This window comes from Ascidiella aspersa, chromosome 3 (assembly GCF_963924565.1).
Source record: "Ascidiella aspersa chromosome 3, kaAscAspe10.2, whole genome shotgun sequence".
NCBI lineage: Eukaryota > Metazoa > Chordata > Ascidiacea > Phlebobranchia > Ascidiidae > Ascidiella > Ascidiella aspersa.
In genome coordinates this window covers 27453035-27473301 of record NC_139449.1, presented here as the reverse complement: position 1 = coordinate 27473301, position 20267 = coordinate 27453035, and the positions used below count along the sequence as shown (strand labels likewise).

The following is a 20267-nucleotide window of genomic DNA, read 5'->3' as shown; positions in this document are numbered from 1 at the left end:
CATTGTAATATTTTTACAAAGACAGAATAAATGTTATATAGATTTGAAACACATTTGTATTCATGGTAACTTGTTCTTTTCTTTGTTATGTTCCTTAAACCTATGTTTTACTGGCCTTCCCATTATGATCAGTGTACAGAACAATCAATTATTCTTAGTTGGTAGAAATATATTTTCTAAACTGGAAACATCAACAGTTCCGGCATATTTTCAGCTTATAATAATGATGAATTCTTTAGTTTTTTGTAGTGCAAAAATAAAAAAGTGAACATTCGTTTTTTTATTTTTATGGGTTTAAAAACTATCCATGCAATATGTGGGCTAAAATGAGAAAAATTGCCAGTCCAAGGAACATTCTTATCTCAATGTTTTTTCTGGCAATATTCAGCATATTTTATATGCTGTTGGAATGGAAGACCAAAAGTGTGACAACAACAAGGAGGCTTGAGCCACCAGATTTTCCTCGAGCCAAACAATGCCCACTAAGCAGATTGGTAAGTTTTATCGGCTTGTGAAGTTTTATCAAATTTTATTATTTTCTGTTTTATGTTGAAACCTGTATATACATATACATTTAAATAACACAAGGCTACCATCTCTATGCCATCTAAAAAATATATATCTGAGCACCTAAATAAAAAAACAACCATAAAAGTAATTATACCAACTGACGCTAGAACAATGCTTTTTGCTAACATCCGTAGTCCTCTTGTTGGACTTTCATAGGGGACAATCCATTAAAATTCAATATAATTTGAATCCTGTTGCATTTGCTTTTGTTGCTTTAACACAAATCAGACTAACAACTAAGTAAAGCATGAATAAGGATGGCCTCCTTATCCTGGTTAAACATGTTCATTCGGTAATAAATGCACATAAATCCTTTGTATTTTGTCACTATGACAAAGCCTTTTAAGCACTTGCAAAAATATAGAAATTAACGCTTGCTTTTCAGGTACAAATAAAAAAGATTTAAAAATGTTTTCAGAGTTAATCCAACACATTATGAAAGTAATTGTTGTTCAACTTGTATGATGTAAAATCTTTTGTTTTTAATTGTAGCTTGTACGCAAATTATTATTATTATAAGAAACTCATACCTAAATCTTTGTCGTTTATTATGAAATGGTATTGTTTTCAAATCCAACACAGAAGAAAGTTTTTTCTTTTTGAAAATGAAAAAAAGAGATATTCGAAACATTTAAAATGATACCTACTTGTTTGCTGAGTTTGTTATTCTTACTATGTTTAAAATTTAATTTGTTAACTGAAACCACCCGTCCAGCTTTTAATATTTTGTTATGTTTTTTTTTTACTTCAGACTGACAAATTTAACAAATCAAGTAAATATCCTGAGAATCCTCAGACCAGACAAAAGGCTCTGTTATTTCTAAGGCAATCAAGAACTCAAGTGGGTCAATTTTTTAGCTCAGTTTAACATATATGTATATATAAATTAATACATAAAGTTTTATTTATGATCAGCTTTTAAGGATTGCCTCCTGTTAAATATTTCGTATGTGGTTTAGTGGTTTATATACATGAAATAATAATATTTTAAGTTAAAATGTTTAAAATTGATTGGAATATTTTAAACAAATATACTATTCAGCTTATAGTATTTTCCTATATTTCAAACATTGTTCGTTATGCAATGGCGGACTCTTTTTTATTTTGTTTAAGGTTTTAATAATGTATTTTGTAACAAACTAGAATCAAGTACATTAATATTATTGATTTATTTTCAGCTTGGTCGAGACATAGTAATGGCATTGGATGCATCTCGTTTTAAATTTCATGCACCATCTGGTGACATCCGAAACCTTCCTGTTTTAATTGATGGAAACAAGGTTTTTTTTTGTTTACATATAGAAAGTATAATTATCAAAGTCAATATGTAACGTAACTATTATTTAGCAGAAACTTCCACCATTTTTCAAGCGATGATATATATATAATATAATTTTGAGCTAGAATAGAAGCCAAAACTATTGTTGGAGTGTTTAGAGAAAAAAGTGTGGCCTCAGGAATAAACTTCATTTTCCTATTATTACACTTTTTAAAAATATATAATTTACTGTACACTTTTACACATAATAATAATAATAAAATATATATTTGTCAAGTCTCTTATATTGATTTTACAATTTTTTTCTCTAAATGCATATTTAAACAGGGTCGATATGCTGTGATCATATTTGAAGACCTGTTTTCATATACAAGGTTAAACCAGTGGAACAGAGATATGTTGGATAAATATTGCCGCGATTTTAATGTCGGAATTGTTTTATTTCTGCACCAATCGAACAAAGCGTTCGGCAATCAAGGATCACTTGTCAATCAGGTATGTAAACTTTTAGATTTTTGCTTCAACAACCTATATTTAATATTTTCCAAATACTTCTTTAGTTTTACCACTGCTGGTTTGCTTATTCAACAAATGACAATGTTACAATGATAGTCTAATGCAACATACATTTTTTTATGTTAACCGCTGTAGGTCGGTGATTTTCCATTGAAATATGCAACAAATGTGAAGATGAAGGATTATGAACTTAACCCTTCATCACCAATACTCCGGATAGCAAGACCAGGCGAAATAGTAAGATGTTTGTGCTCATTTTGGTGGTTCTGGTTAATATCTTTTCAAACTTAACTGCGTGTTTATGTTTTTGCTAATCCATTGGGCAGTCATACCTTTGTAGCCTAATTTTTTTTTTATGTTTTAGTAAAATTTAACAATTCACAAGATGCATTGCCTTTGCACAAATGTTGGATAGTATTTTTAACAAAATGTACAAATTTTAAAAAGTGTTGTTGTCTTGTAGAACATTAGAAAGGATGTTAAACATATCAGTTCTGACTTCCTTAACTGTTAAAAACAGTTTAGTGTTTGATGTTTTATTCATGCTTAATGGTTAGATTAAACTTCTTTCAGGTGAAAGGTATCGTAACGTCCCCCAACGCCTGGACAGTGTTTGAGTTGGATCATCCCACCTACCTCCCAGTCAGCTACGCCAAGGTGCTGCCGGCGAACGAAATCCCACCTGAACCGGCACGGAAGGACAAGCATTTGAAAAAGGCTAAGTAAGCTCACATGTCGATTCTATCACTTGACCTTATGGTTGGCAGCCCAAATGAAACTCTGCCACTATTAAGAAATACGAAGGTATAGGCAATATAGGAAAAGCCACGATTATCCAGCTTCAAATGTGGGTGTTGGTGTGGATGGAACAATGGCGTCACCAAATTTGTTGTGACGCCAAACTTCTTTGTTGGGTTTGCATCAGTAAATGATGATCGCGTTTCCTTTTATTTGGCAGCAAAGTTCGCCATTTGACTGGTTGTTTTAGTAGGAGACAGTATATGTTAAACTTTAATCAAAGTCATTTGCAACATTTTGGAAATAATTTTGAACCAACTATTGATGTGAAGCCTAATCGGCTTTAAGCTATAAAATGCAAACGAGATAAGTTTTTGTTGGATATAATTTTATTGCAATATTTAGGTTCCATTTTTAATTTCCTCGCTATTAGCACTGCTTTAACAAATTCATGTCTGTAAAAACAATTCCGCCAAAATACTTTGTGCAGACCAAAGTAGATTGAAAAAAATGTTGAATCCATAGAAGCGTTGTTCACCACTAACTAAACAACTGCATTTTGTTACTGGCGAAAAAAATACTCAACATAACACCATCAAAAATAATCCTGGCCTAAACTCTACAGCATTTTCGTTGTCCCTAAATTTCTGCCTTAATTTGTTTTTTCACTCGTTTTTAGGACTGGATCCAATGAACCAGAGGTTCTAAAAACCGTCGCTCTGGTGTGGTTTTAATTTTTTTTTTTGAAATCTGTTTTGTATCCGAACTCAATTGCGCAATAACAGGCTTGCACATATTTTTTTCAACATGAGCATTCAAACTCATTTTACGAACAAAATACAGGAAATGATTATAGTTTTCTTATACAAACTAACAAGTAAATCAACAGTTAGCAGCCTAAATTCTTATCGCCAGTTGTGTCGCGGGTCCAACAAAACTTTTCCAAAAAATTGAGATCCACTGCGACAGACAATAGAGCGCGGGTAACTCCATACAATTGTGCCCACTCAACAACATAAAAAATAGTCGTGGGGGGTAACTCCATACAGCTGTGTCCATCATCCCCAGGCAGCCTTATGTTTTTGCGTCTGGTTTGCACATGGCTTTTGCTATATGCTAACCGCCATGACCCCAGCTGCAGGCTGCTAAACAAGATGGCGCTGGCATTTAATTGTCTTTTGTTTCTCCAGGAAATTTCGCCTTCGCCGTGACTCCCCTTTAATTGCAGACGGCAGCCGGTTGCAGACAGCCCTACTCACCGAGGTAGGTTGCCTTACCAGGCCAGCACACACTCAGTACGCGGTAAATATTTATGTAGCATGTAGGCCGACTATGTCACATTTTTGGGTTGCTACTTCAATTATAACTTAGTGAACATCAATTTTAATTATAAATAAGTTGCATAGTCAATATATTGCATCATTACAAAATAAGATACCACTAGTGCGTTTCTTTCGAAGATCATCTAATAAGTTGGTTATTTTTTTTATTTGGCGATATATTTTATACAATAGTTTTATCAACTTACTATTTCGCCCGCGTAAAGCATTTGTTTGATGCGACCCTTTGTAGCATTGTGTGAGTTGTGCTGGCATGCCTCGAACATTTCAATTTCGTAGTCGAGGATGCATTATAGTTATTATTAGACAAACCACAGCATCCAGGAAATTACTGTTAATAAACGCGATTACCCTAATCGTTAGCAAATACGAAGCAAAGCGGCGTTGAAAGCGTACACGTTCCACTGTTGGCTCGCTCGTCCGACGGCGCGTATATCGCGCTAAAGTTCGTTATATTTCCTATTCTACCTCGTTACAGGTGATACTGCGAAAACGTCTGCTGCGGTCTTGTTTTTCAGCCTCACGATTATTTGCCTTTGCCGTGTGTTACGCGCATATCGCTGGTCACTTGGGCTGCCGTGAATCCGGCTTACACCAAGCTTTTGTTATTGACTATATCTATAGCACTGGGCCCTATTTAGGTTTCAGGAAATCTTTAAAGTAAAAAAAAAAATGAAAATATATTTTTTGGCATTATGCTGGAATGCTAGTGAAATTGCTTTTGCAACAAACAAGTTAACTACTTGGTTATTGATATACGTAAACAAGGATTTTGGGAGCATAGTTTTATCTAATTCAGTGGTTCTTAACCCTTTATGGTTCGTGGCCCTCTGTATAGCCTAATCCTAACAAAACTTTGTGCCCCCTGTTCATGTTTCAGAAAAATACATTACGGAACGTCACAAGGGTGTCTAAATTAAAATATTACATACTGGGGGGCCCCCTAAGACTGCATTCTGCCTCCCAGGGGGGCAAGGATCACGGTTAAGAAACACTGATCCAATACCTGTATAGCGTGATATTGTTCTTTTTTTTCAATCGAAGTACCTACTTGAGTAAATGCGATCAAGAACATCGATCATCGCGGTCGTTTTGGGTCGATCGAGTGCTTTTTGACTAACCATGTAATGATTGTAATGTTTATGTGAAGAAACAATAGGGGACTGTGCTTCGACTAATAGTTATGTTAGTCGAAGCACAACCTACTTGAGTTTTAACGATAGATATCATTTGACATTCTTTATGCATTAAAATGAAAGGGTTCTTAACCTTTTTTGTATGTTTTACCTATTTAACAAAGATGAATATCAGATTCACCGCCAATATATAAAATGGTGTTTTATTATTAAAGAACGCAAGTAACAAATTACATCAGTTATATTCAATGCGACGGCTGCCCTTGCTTTTTGGCAACGATATAATACACAAAGAAACAGTCAGGTCAACCGATGTGGTTAGTTTGATTGATAGCTCATTTACCCCCCAAACAAGAAAATTTACCTCCTTGAGTAAATTTACCCCAAGTTAAGAAAGGCTGCTTTGCGTGCCATTTTTTATTAGGTCGCGTGCCACATTTGGTACACGTGCCTCATGTTTGACACCCCTGGCCTAAATAAAGCTATATGCTGTTTGGCGACAAACATGCCTATATAAATACGATCTGCGTTTAGCAAACTCGGACACCACACAACACTTGTCGCTTTTTTCCTGCAGAGTGGAACCACCGAAAAGCTGGTCACTGTGGTACAGGACCAGGGGAAACTGGACGGGGTGCAGCGCGTTATCATCGGCGGTACCCTCAAGTTCTGGCTTCACAAGTAATTAGAAACCAACGCTTTTTACGTATTTGTTTGTCCCTTTAGCGAGCGAGCCTGTTAAGTAAACACATACAACAAAGCGAAACAAGTCATAGAAATGGGTTGCTTGTCGGACTACTGTGTACCGTCGGTGTATTTGATCTGACGCCTGACCCTGTTGTAAAGTTTTGCCATTGCTTTGGCCTTTTTCATTATAACCCTATAATTGAATCTTGTTAAAATCGCGGCCACCATAATCTAAGCGTCAACTGGCCTTGAAGGCCCAAAATGATTCGTTTTTGTTGGCGCCAGACGCCACCCCACTGGAATATCACTCCAACTCCAACCTTAGACATGGTTTTTCGCATGTAGCGTACGGTTTACAATGTAATTTTCAAGGCAGACCTAAAACCAGTTGGTATGATCTTATCCGCGTGTAATGAAAACTTAGATTTATAAGTTTAACATTAATAAGTTTGTGTTCACAAATTGTAATTAATCTAAGCATAACCATCTATATTAGTTTAATGAGATGGTTGTACTTTGCTTTAATCGTTTTATTAGATAAACACTTATAGAAAAGAGACCCTTTATCTCAAAATCGTTTTAGAACTGTGCTACAAGTGTTGTGCCCAGCTGGAAATTAAGCTACAACTCGTTTAAGTCTTAAACTTTAAGACAAGTTGTATGTAAAAAAACCTCAATAGAACCACGTATAACAGGTATGACATCAAAAAACGCACCAAGTTGGTTATTAAATTGAAGTTTCCATTCTTTGCTTTTAAGCGGCATACTTTTGTGTATTTACATTTTGGGTTGATTTTCTTTTTTAAAGGTCCACCGGTCCGCAAAATTTGTTTTAAAATTTTACCGGTCCGAAAGCTAAAAAGGCTCTAAACTTAACCTACCCAAACATCATCGCTTTAAAAACCGCGGGTCAGTCAGTTGGCTGCTTTTGCTTCCCAGGGTGCTGTTCCTGGACGCACTGGCACACATGTCCAACGGCCGACTCTCCCTGCCCCTTGAACGTCACGTCCAGATCGACATCGACGACATCTTCGTTGGCGTCCCTGGAGTCCGCATGAGTTCCGATGACGTCATGGTATGCGCTTTCAGCTCGTTTTGTACTTTTTTTTGATTTGTTCACTCAACTGTTTCCATTCGGCTCGGGTTTCCCCCCTGACTGAGTCGTGTAAGAAAGGTTTAATTGGTTCCTTGACGACCATAGTAGGTTGATTTAAACTGGCGGTTTCAATGTAATACATGTTTTTATTTCGCCTTATTCCCTTTGTTCTACTTATTATTTTTTTAACTGAAAAAATTGCCTTTCAATAGGTTGCAAGAAAACGAAAAAGCCGTAATATACTTTGAAAACTAATGGATCTGATCCGATACTGAAGTCTTTATCAGTGTACACGTACAGGAATTTATTAAAACACGTAAAGGCTTAAACAAGTGGATTCCTTATTCAAATAGAATAATCACACAATTAAATAGGTCATAAAGTACTTACATAAAAATGCGGTTTAGCAAGCTCACTGTTAATCTTAACAAACTCACTGTTATTTTTTTTCTTAAAAAAGTGAATTGCAACGAATAGAAAGATTAACGAACACTCGGCAATGTATAGCAAACGCAAGAATATAAACATAACCGTCCGTCTCAACACCAATTCATTTACTGGGTTGATGTGACACGCACAATAGGGCCGTCAGTACAGCAATGCACCTTGGCTCCCTCGTATACCATCACAGCAACCGATCAACCTCAAGTTGACGGACGAAAAGTAAGAACCCGATGATATGTTGACGAACTCATCTGTCGCTCGACGACCACCGTACTTATCATCTGTGCGAAGCATCCAACCATTGGATATATTTCCTTTTACCTTCTTGCATTCTTTACACGCGTTGAAGTAATATCGATTCCGCTCATCATTGGCGAGATGTGGACATTCACCACAGTCTTCGTACTGCGCTGCATCTGTGGTTTTACTGATTACACGCACAACTCGTTTAGTGTGCTCTTTACTAGGCTCGCTGACCTTAGGAGCCACTGTTACTGGGCACAACGATCTGGCCAAATTGCCAGGGCTTTTCCATTTCTTCCGACCATGGAAGTGGTTGTCGCCAGGTTTGTGCCTCCTCGGAAAAACACCAACACAGTAGTGACCACTAGACGACACAAACAGTTCAACGTCTTTGTTAAACATTGTTGCTCGACCACGAGCAAGATCAAGTACAGCACCTGCTTTCTGGAGTGACGACCTGCTAAGTAACAGAGGCAAGTCGTTCTTGACGACAGAAACGTCAATGCTGCACAATTTTCCACCAACACAAGCAGGAATTAGGGCTTGGGATTTGGAAATGACTCTCTTTCCGTCACCAAACTTAAAAGCCGTACGCGAAGGAGTGATTCTAACGTCACGTTTAAACTTGGAATGTAAATTGAATAAATAATTTCGCAGCCACCGTTCACCACAGACAGTTTTCGAACAAGCAGTGTCTATAACTGCTGACTTGTAGGTTTCAGCTATGCAACTGTTGGTCACACTTGAAAATAGCACAATGTTGACTTCATCATCTCAAACATCATTAGAAGGTACAGACGTATTATACCTTTTGTGAGGACAAGTCGCCGCCCAATGCATTTTAGAATCGCATATGACGCATCTAGATATTTTTCCAAACTTATCGATAGGATTGAACTTTCTTTTATCGAAGCCTTTACGATATCTTGAATTACTGGTTACGTAAGAATCTTCTCTTAATGTCAATATATTGCGACAGTTTGTCAACAATCGGGCTTTCTGTAAATATGCGTTTTAATGCAGATTTCATCGATTCAAACCGAAGGTCACTTGCAAAAGTCAAAGCCAATTGTCCATCTGGCAATTCCATCTCGTGAAATGTCATCTTATGCGATAAATGTTCAAACTCTAAAATGTAGTCTATCATCGTCATATCAGTACTTATCTTGTAAACTTGGTGTATGTAGAGTAAGCATCATCTACAGACTCCGTCTTGAACGCTGCATCGAGTTTTCCAATCAACGTGGACATTCCATTCTCTACGTGTAGTTCCTCGCGCGTTTATTGCGAAACAGCCTTTTCCGCCTTCGAGTTGCCCTCTAGGCCCTCCAGAAGAACAATAATTGCTTGTTGTTTCTTGACGACGCCTGTGACAAGCTGCCATATTTGTACCTTGTTCTTCCATGCAGAATAAGGCAAGTCGTTTTGGTGGAGATCTCTTTGCACTTGTTGCCATCTTTCGTGTTTTCAACTGGTTTCCTGTAACAATCCTCTGCTACCATGAAAACTAATGGATCCTATCCGATACTGAAGTGTTTATCAGTGTACACGTACAGGAATTTATTAAAACACGAAAAGGCTTAAACAAGTGGATTCCTTATTCAAATAGAATGATCACACAATTAAATAGGTCATAAAGTACTTACATAAAAATGCGGTTTAGCAAGCTCACTGTTAATCTTAACATACTTAATTCGAAAACTAGGAATGAAAAACGCTTATTCAAATTGTCCATTTACTTAAATCTTTCTTCTGTCCCAGTTAGTCATGGACTCTAATACCAATTCCTTTTTGAGCAGGAGCTGGTTCGTTTTCAGGACGAGCTGCGAAGTACGATTCCTGACTTCACTTTTCAGCTTGGCTTCTCTGGCAAGTTTATATTTTCCGGTAAGTGCTTGCTGACGTCTGACTTTTTATACTTAACTATTTTGTCACTTTTCGAGTTTGTATAAACCTCTGTGTCGCCTTTCTAAGATTAATCAACGATTTTAGCCCTATTAATTTTACCACATTTTTTGGAAATTAGTGTATAAAATAGTGTTGCCACAAGAGCAATAGGGTCAACAAAGGCCAGCCTCAAATATACTTACATATACAATAAGTTGTTTATGTTGTGTAGAGAACATATGCATGAAGCGATGCGCTTACTAATTTAGGGTGGCGATACGGCTAAGGCATTTCTGATACTTGGTGTTTTATTTTGACGTTTGATAATCTTATAAATCGTTTTTATAATCAAGGTTAACTGGAGTTACGATACAACTCACCAAATGACGCAAAATGTCAGTTAATCTCTGTAGGGCGCTGTACGTCACTTATTTGGAACTATTTCAATCACAATCGTCAGTTGCGTAAAGTAAACTTCAAATCGAAAACCTCATTACAGTCTTTCGGGACCAAAACAACGAACCGAAGTCCTCCTTATCGATTTCGGAGTTTCTTCGATACTTACTTTTCGCTCATGGCGTGATTAGATTGAAACTTGACTTCGCTTGCGGTGTTGCATAATTCATGAGCGGCCGGCGGCTGTGTGAAGGTTATTTGATTGTACTCCCCACTCGTTTTTTGAGATAGATATTCGTGCTCGCATAAATATTGAAGTGTTTTTTTTTTGTAAATAGCATATCACTCATAAACCGCGTCGTGTAACTTGTATAAATAGGGTGTCTGGCTTTTTAGGAGCAATTGACTTTTGGTTAGGTTAATTTTGTCTTGTTTCGTTTTGGTATGCGATAAAAATGAATTTGTTAAAAAAATATTTTTGTTTTGAATTAAATTATCTTAATTGCACCAGTTTAGTTTTTCGGTGGTTATTTTCGTCGAAGAGATGGGTTTACTGAGATAATATTTGACTAGCAGTATATTTTTAGTCATCCAAACCTAAGGTAACTCGCTTGTTGAACCGTTCATTCGAGGTCGGTACCCGACAAATAAAGTCACAGAGCGCTTTTCGGCAACCGCTTTTTGGCCAAACGTATATGTCAGTGGTTTTCAACCGGGGTGCCGCGGCACTCTAGGATGCCATTTTTAACACTCAAGGGTGTCGAGAGATATTTCACATTCTTTACGATTTCAATTTTTGTTCTTTTTGTGTACGATTTAAGTGCTAAATATTAATCGGTTTTATCAACTTTGTTGCACAGTTGATGTGCTATTTTAATCTCGTTTATTGTAACATTACAGTTAACTCAGCCAAAATTCGAGCAAGGGTGCAGCGAACTATGTATAATTTTTGTAGGGTGCCGCAAGCACAAAAAGGTTGCGAAACACTGGTCTACTGGTCTATGTGCGTTAATAGTTTTTGTTATTCGTATTTTTGGGCATCGAAACCACATCCCGCACCGCGACCGCCTAGTATAACCGCGCACACTCGCGTTTTCGAGCGCCATTTTTTGTCAAACGTACCACCACTTGGCGCAGGTAACGAAGAGGAGACGGCGGCCGACCGACTGTTTCTGAAGCTTCATGACCGCTTTTCCTGGTTCCCGCACATGTGGTCGCACATGCAGGGACACTGGTTCACCAACGTCACCCACCTGTGCGAGTACATGGACATCAACCGCCAGTTCTCAGTGGTGAGTGTCATGTACTGCATACGAATCAGTTTAACAGTTTCGTGCAATGATGTCATTGAATTATGGAACTTGTTTATTTTTTGAGGCTATTGCAACTTTTTCCCATGGTTCGAATATTACTGCGACAGACGCGGAAAAAATACATTCAAAACACCTGTAAACAAGTCTTGGTGTGAAACCAATTAAGGCATAACACGTATAAAGTTGTCGAAGGCCGTGATCGTTTACCAAATGAGTTACTTGGATTTTCCTTTCCTGACAAGTATAAAGCAATTTGTTACTCGTCGTTGTCGAATTTTAAACATAAATCAGAGCTCAAGATAGGAGGTAAAAAACAGGCGATTCTAATTCGGTAAACCTTTATCACGGGCTCCCACCTAAATACTTAACGCCCCATATAATTTTTTTTTGAAACCTTTATAAAATAACGGAACCTTAGAATAAACATTGCTTGGGTATTACTATTTAATATTTTTTTCCAAATTCACGCTTTAATAAATACGCCCATAGAAACACGAATGGGAAACGAAATAACGCTGACACAATTGGTGCCAAACTCCCTCGTCACCCCTCAACAAAAAAGCACAACAAAAAGCATTATATTTCCACCCAGCGCCACCACCTGAACATGTCGCAGGGCTACGCTGTGGCGCCGCATCACGCCGGCGTCTACCCGGTGCACGGGCCACTCTACGAGTGCTGGCACCGCGTGTGGAACATCACCTGCACCAGCACGGAGGAATACCCGCACCTCAGGCCGGACTACAAGCGACGCGGCTTCGTGCACGATCGAATCATGGTGAGTGGCACTTTTTCTTGTGTTGTTTTTTCTATTCGTGTATTCATCAAGTTAGATTGGCTATGTTACCACGTTAAACCAGTCCGGTGAAATTAGGAGTTTGTATACTGTCCGTTGTGTCATTTTTCGAGTTTAACCAACGTACTTGTTCCACTTATTTATGGTGAGCTAGTAAAACCAGTCCGGTTAAGTTTGGAAAGAGTGTATGTTTCTGTCGAACCTATGTTTTCTGTAGTGTTCTATTTGGTATTTACTATTGAATTCATTAATGCAAATCGAGTTTGCTGTTAGTACAAATATGTACGAACTTGTGTGACTAATTTACGTCGTAAAACCAGTCTGGTAAAGTTTGGATGGAGTGTATACTTCCGTCACATTGTTGTCTTCAGTACTTTTATTCGATCTATTTGTGGTAAACGGCATTTTTGTTTTTTTTTCTGTGTTTTGTGGTTAAACATATGGACGAAATTGTGTGGGATTTTACCACGTAAAAGCAGTCCGGTAAATTTGGGCATAATTCATATACTATTCATTGTGGCATCTTCGGTTTTAAGATCTTTTAATATTTCATTATTTTAAACAATATGTCATCCGATTGTAAGCGGATGTCATTTTGCCGGTTACAATGTCCATTAACCTGGCAGTAGGCAGTGTGGCCGATTGAATATTTAGAAAACAAACAGTGGCTACAACCCTCTGTAAATACGAATTGTTCATTCAATCGTAAATCCCTGCTGACATTTGAATACCTCGAATATAAACTGGCTTGTTGACCTTTCGTCTCAACTCTTTAGAGCGACGCTTCAATATGTTTTTTTTTCTTTTAAGGTGCTTCCCCGTCAAACATGCGGCCTATTCACACACACAATTAAACTGCCCAAGTACCCTGGTGGTCCGGAGGTACTCGACGCCAGCATTAACGGCGGATCGCTCTTCCAATCCTTTCTCTTCAATCAGGTAACTTGAAAAATACGCTGACTTTATTTTATGTGCAAGTTTGTTTTGTCGACTTTTTTTTTAGCTATAGGTAGTTAAATTATCAGCTGTTAAATAACTCGTTTAATAAAAGTAAATATGATAAGTCTAACCATGACCGAATGGCGTATATTTATTGTCGGTCCGGCACTTACACTACCCTTCTACTGGGCGAATACCGCTGCGGCGACCCAGCTCCGGGTTGGGTTTCCATGCGAGATTATTCCGGGTTGGGGTTGGCAAAAAAGTATTTAAACAGTCTTTAGAATTATTTTATGTTGAGCTAAAGTTATGTACTTTAAATGTAATGTATTAAAACAAAATTTGTTTCTTACTGTTTTGACCATTGCATTTCAAATCTTTTCTAGTTATGTTAAAAAACGTTGGGTGATCCAACTTTAGGTCTTTGCAAACCTATCAATTTTACTTTAAAGAGTCTTGGTTACGTGAAATTATTTTCCAATCAATCCTGTTATCGGAAATTCCAAGTATTAACGCCGCAAGGCACTTGTCGTCACGCAGTTCAACATCTTCATGACGCACCTGTCGAACTACGGCAACGACCGACTCGCCATCTACACCTTCGACCGCGCCATTCAGTTCGTGCAGTGTTGGACCAACCTCAGGCTCGTCTACGAACCGCCGCACGTGGTCGCCCGCAAGTACTTTGAGGTTTTTCCTGACGAGAAGGAGGTCGTGTGGACGGTGAGGGACTTTTTATGGAAATAACTTATGAAAAATTACGTTTCAAATAAAATATAACTTACACATCAAACATCTTTTATAGAAATTTTGTTACAATGTAGAAACATCTTCGACTGATCTAAAATATTTTAACATTTGAGTTTATGCTCTTTAACATTTTACATTAAAAGTCGAGTGAGCTGTTTCAAATCTTTAAATCGTGTGTTGGCTGGCATGAATTCAAAACTGTAAAGTTAAACAACAAACATTAAAACCGCTTGCCCATATATGCATTTGTTTCATCAAAAGAAGATATAATATATCACCCTTTTACCTTCTTTGACCGACAATTGTCAGAAGGCGTAATTTAAAAAAAAAATTGTGTCGGAAACGTTTTGCAAAAGTGTGAAAATTCCCGCTATTGGATGATATTTCGCTTAAACCTATTTTGCGGTTGTAGCCTCATCACAACATGTGTAATTCCTGAATCGTTTCATTAGAAAATTTGGGCAGTTTGACTGGATGCTTATATTCTTACATTTTTTTAATTTTGGCGATTTTGGTAAACTTGCTTTCGAATACACATTCAGTGCTTACAAACGCTCGATATATGATTAAATGGCGTCTTTTAGTGTTTAAATGATTTTTAAAAATTTTTAGAAACGCAAAAACATTTTTATTAGTAAAGGCGAACACCTGGACACAACTATATAGACAACAACCCTTGCAACACAGTGGTATATTAACTAATCGTGACGTTGTTTTTTAGAACCCTTGTAATGACAAACGTCATTTGGAAATCTGGTCGGAAAAGAAATCGTGCGACCGATTGCCCAACTTTGTGGTCGTGGGTCCTCAGAAGACAGGTTAGAGAACGACATCTTTATTTTATTCGAACAATATACGATAAAGCCATCTTTATGTTTTTTTCAAAACTCGACATGTTCTACAACGAACAAAGTCAATTGTAGAAGTTTTGCGCTACACTTAAAAATCACTTAAGTCATAGTTTACCGCGGCAATTGAAACATACATTACATATACACAATGTGTAATCTTTGATCAAGCCCTACCGTCGTACTGACCAACGACAACAGCACCTGTGTATATACAGGATGCAGCAGGGCCAGGCAATGGTGCTATCGTTGTTTCTCGTCTCGCTCCTTCTGAGCCTGTGTAGAGCGACGGCCCCAGTATGACCGGAGGTCGTGACTTCGAACCTCATCGCAGGCTAGTTGTTATTCTAGCCTTGCCTTGCTTGCACTATAATCCTGAGGCTATTCAGTCAGTACTAGTCTGCACTACATATGGGTTCCATTACCGATGGCCAGACTCCAGAAGGGCTTGGTAACAGAATACACTTTGTGTACTGTATATATACATGTTTCGGTCACTTAGCAGCCTGGTATTCTTTTGTCTTTTGCCAGGCACGACTGCGCTCTATTGGTACCTCACTATGCACCCCGACGTTCAAAGCAACCTGCCAAGTAAAACCACTTTCGAGGAAGTGCAGTTCTTCAGCAGCAATAACTACTTAAAAGGAATCGACTGGTGAGTCCGATTTGCTGCAAAAGGGCTGCTTCGTGTAATAGCGATTGACTTTGAGACTAACGACCCCGTGTAACAGTGAAATTTACCAAACAACTTATTTGACCTCAAAAATACCGAACGATTTTTTTGTCAGTATTGCATGGCTTCATCCAGCATTTTTTCTATTTGTGTTGTCTCATTTCAGACGGCGACACAGTAAAGTTCACACGCCATATCTCGGCGGTGACGGAGCCCTGCCTAACACACCGGATAAACATTTTTAAAAAAATTTTAAGGCTTTATTTTGTCGAAACGTGCTTTCTACCAAAACAAAAAAAGTTGGTTGTCCATTCGACAATTTTTGTTATTAAAAAACGCTATTGTGTGGCGACTTGCCAGAATTTTTTTAGGGTCCAAATGTTTTACCAGGTACATGGATTACTTTCCCGAGCCAGACAACGGGACGATCTTGTTCGAGAAGAGTGCCACCTACTTCGACCAGCAGGTGGTGCCCAAGCGCATTTGGTCACTTCTACCGCGAAGCAAGATCGTGGTTATCGTGATCGACCCGGGAAAGCGGGCCTACTCCTGGTACCAGGTAAGGTGGTAGCTTTTAGGTCGTAAACTTCTATACACATCTGTATATTGGTTTCATTGACGACGTAAGGTACATTGGTTTCGATAACGGTTCCGTACGACAGAACACACCTCTGGTTGCCTTATTAGGCTAAGTGAGATCACATACCATTTTCGGTCGACTGATTTCAGTCAACAACTATGGCACAACTGCAACCCACGAAGTTGGCTCTAGTTATTTAAGTTCTGACGTTAGAGGATTATAATTTTTCACCTTGTACGCTGTTTCGTTGTTCTTTGGTCTGTTTTTTTTCTGATTCACTGGCCAATGACTATCGTTACATCCAGCAATATCATTTATCCAATATACAGAGGGACCAGGGTTCGCAAAATCGAAAAAAGTATGTGCTAAACTGCAAATCAAACCAATGTCATTGGCTGGAAACACTAAAAAAAATAAGTATATATGATTTGTGTTGAAAATCACACATTTTCTACCAACTACAAAACAACTGCAACGTTTTTTTTAGTTCTAACATTAGAGGATTATACAAGCAATTGACTTGACTTAAGTGTTTTAAACCATTGACTGGACTTGGAATCTTTTTTGTCAAATATCTTGAGATTAAATTAAGGGTTTTTCATTAAAATTTATCTCAAGTTTTGCACGTTAAACAATTTGATTGATATATATTGCGTTTGTGTTATTTTTGAGTTGAATTAATGCCCATACTTTGACGGGTTAACCAATTTATTAACGTTTTATATTTATGTCGATGACATGACTTGAAGTTGACTTACTCTCATAGTGACTTTACTGGGACTTGACTCGGGCAACCGATGACTTGGAACTGGGACTTGACTTGTTACTTTTGCAAGACTTGACTTGGTACTTAAGTTCAAAATGACTTGTGTACAGCACTGGGATTATAGTTGATCTTACATGATGTTTTATCAAAAATAAAATATACAATTTTGCCAATTGTTCTTGGTTTGCATCCTTGCATCGATTAAAAGCAAAACCCGTGTTTCGTGCAGCACATGCGTTCCCACGCCGACCCGACCGCGCTCAAGCATTCCTTCTATGACGTCATACGCGCCGGTCGAAAGACGTCACCACCCGCTCTTATCTCCCTCCAGCGGCGGTGCCTAGACCCGGGATTTTACGCCGATAACTTGGAGCGCTGGCTGGATTTCTACGACAGCAACCAGGCAAGTTGAACTGTTTTTTTTCTTAGTGTTTTTTTTGGCGTTAGGGGAACTAAAAAGAGATCACACTTTTTGCAGCTTGGCTCAACCCAAGTTTAAACAGGATATTTTTGAGCGCGAAAATTTCACTTTAGAGGCTATATTTTGTCGCGGTCGAGTTGACGAACGGGCATAAAAACTAGCGCTGTGGAGCCGTAGCTGGAGCCTGGATCTCTGGAACCTGGAATTTTCGCTGGAGAGCCGAAACAGTTTTATTTTGTTTGTGGAGCCGGGGTCATTTTTATTTATTTATTTGGTGGCGCCAAAGCCATTTTTAAATTTTGGAACCTAAAGCTACGACATTTTCACCAGCCCTACTGAAAACACTTAGCACGGGTGAGCTGTTTCAGTAAGTCATTTGAAGCAACAAATATCGGAACACTCATAAAAGTTAAACCTTGTTACAATAAAATCAGGATATATAAGTGTGGGATTATATTTTGTGTATATGAATTAGACACTTTTAATAAACATCCCAATTCAAACTGTATGATACTTTTTTTTCAAACGTTTCGGCAAATGCTCATGCCATCATCAGTGATATAAAGGCCACATCAGTCGTTTTGCGACGCTTGTTTCGCACCTTTTTATCATTTCTTTATGCGACTAAGGTGTATATAAACGGGTATAACTGATGTGGCCTTCATATCACTAATGATGGCATGAGCATTTGCCGAAACGTTTGAACAATAAAAGCATGTCGCTTTTTACGTCTATCTGGGCCGTTATTTTCACCATTAAACTTATGAACAGATCCGTATATAGTGATTGGATTTATTTTGTTATTTGGCATGTCCTATAAACGTATGGGATCAGGGCAGATATCGGTGACGATCCGATCCGATACTTTACCGTTTGCTTATTACAGCGAGTTATTCTATGTTTTACCGATTGATAATACCAAATTACAATGTTTCTCGTCTGTTCAAACTGATAATTTGAAACTGAAAATATACCATTACGATTTTTTATGGCAGCTTGTTCTCCTGGACGGCGAAATGCTGAGAGACCGACCGGTGCAAGCCATGGACTACGTACAGAAAGTTCTCCAGTTTCCAAAGAAGATCCGATACGACAAACTACTTCGGTTGGTATATGCGTGAATTCTTCGCGCTGTTTGAGCCTTAAATTATTGCAAAATTGCGGCTATAATAGGTTTACATCATATTATTAATGACACTTCATAAACTAATGCCTTCTTAAATAAATATTTTGTTAAATTTAAGATAATAATTTGTCTTTTGTCAATATAACTATGAAACTCTATGGGACTATTTTGTTAACGTTCGAATGTTTGACTTCGTTTATTTTTTTTTTAACAAAGTGTTCGGGATGGATAAAATTTGATGCTAATTGTAGGTTACCAGTAAGCTACCGCAGTCTACTTTGTCACCAATGTCACGCTTCAATTAACAAGCGGCCTTTTGTTGTTCAGATTCGACGAAAAGAAGGGATTCTTTTGCCGGGTTTTGTCGAAAAACAAAGTCAAGTGCCTTGGTAAAAGTAAAGGTCGCCAGTACAGCGAAATGGACGGCAAGGTAGAACAGCCACTTTTACTTTATTACCTGTTGCGTGATGTTCTTATAAACGCAGGTGTTTGTAAAAAAAAAACTGTTTGGTATATATTTTTATAAATTTTTGCTTGTCATTTTAAAGCGGAATTTAAAAAAAGATGATCAAATGTAATTCCAGAAATATTTGAATGAATTGTGGGTTTATCCTTGATATTTAATTAAAGCAATTGAATTTTGTATAAACGCGAATGTGTATATGTTTTTTAAACGAGTAATTTAGGCATCTACCAGTGGTTTTCAAACTTTTTTAGCCTTTGGCACACTGAAAAAAAATTAAAACTAACGTGAGTCACACTGCTTACAAAACCATACGTTAAAAAACTTAGCAAAACGGTAATATATTAGTGAAACCCGTAATATTTTCATTTATTAAATGGATAGTGTGCATTGAAGTCTCTCATACTTAGGCATTATCTAAAATATAAGTAAGTTTTGTTTTAAAATTACGTTCCGCGGCACAACTAGAATGGATTTGAAGCATACTGGTGTTCCGCGCCAGATAGTTTAAGAATAACTGCCTTAACCCGCCTTTACATTGCAGAGCCGCCAGTTCCTGGCCAAGTATTACCGGGAGGCGAACGTCAAACTTCTGCGCCTGCTGCAGTCCTCCAACCTTCCCGTTCCCTCCTGGCTGCAGGACAAGCACGACTCGTAATCCCTAAAAATCGCCTTTGAGATGCGTTATATGCGTCAGATTATAAAGAGTCGCCGCATGCGATTATTACCATGGCGTTTTGGTACGCCATTGATCCAGCGCAGGCTCTAGTATACAACTCTCCATATTTACATCCTAACTTGTTTCCAAAGTACTCAGAATGCTACATAAGTGCATTCGCTACCCCAGTGTTTCTCAACATATTATCGAGGCGACCCAAGTACTATGAGAAAGTAAAAAAGAGAAGCTTTGCTGACACAATAATCTTCTTTGAACTCTTTGTATAACTCTAATAAAATAAAATCACTATGAAATTCAATCAAGATAATATGAGCCTTGTCTTTCGCAGCTTCCGCAATTTCGAAGTTTTTGAATATTGCTTAAATTATTCCCAATAAATCTAACCATGTGAACAACTGCAGTAGGCGCCTCAACCAAATCAAACAGGGACCCAAATGTTGAGAAACACTGCGCTACACGAAAAATCTCATTTACTGATTCCGTGTGTTAATAGAATATGGTGAAAACCTACTCTTCACAATCCCGAATTTTGGTGGTTCGCGCTGTCGTAATCCAAGTCCTGTTCGTCTTGTTTATCGCTT

General features: G+C 38.0%; 1 protein-coding gene across 1 annotated transcript; it reads left to right on the top strand.

Moving 5' to 3' along the window:
• The first annotated feature begins 314 nt into the window (after positions 1-314).
• Positions 315-20267, top strand: LOC146161279 (bifunctional heparan sulfate N-deacetylase/N-sulfotransferase 1-like). Its single transcript, XM_083385123.1, has 21 exons — positions 315-494; positions 1322-1411; positions 1749-1850; positions 2177-2344; positions 2501-2602; positions 2939-3087; positions 4294-4366; positions 6157-6260; positions 7206-7341; positions 9849-9936; positions 11470-11624; positions 12238-12423; positions 13252-13380; positions 13921-14103; positions 14852-14948; positions 15510-15633; positions 16042-16210; positions 17227-17400; positions 18414-18523; positions 18872-18974; positions 19552-20267. The coding sequence occupies exons 1-21, from the start codon at positions 315-317 to the stop codon at positions 19663-19665; spliced, it is 2736 nt and encodes a 911-aa protein (XP_083241249.1). The 3' UTR covers positions 19666-20267.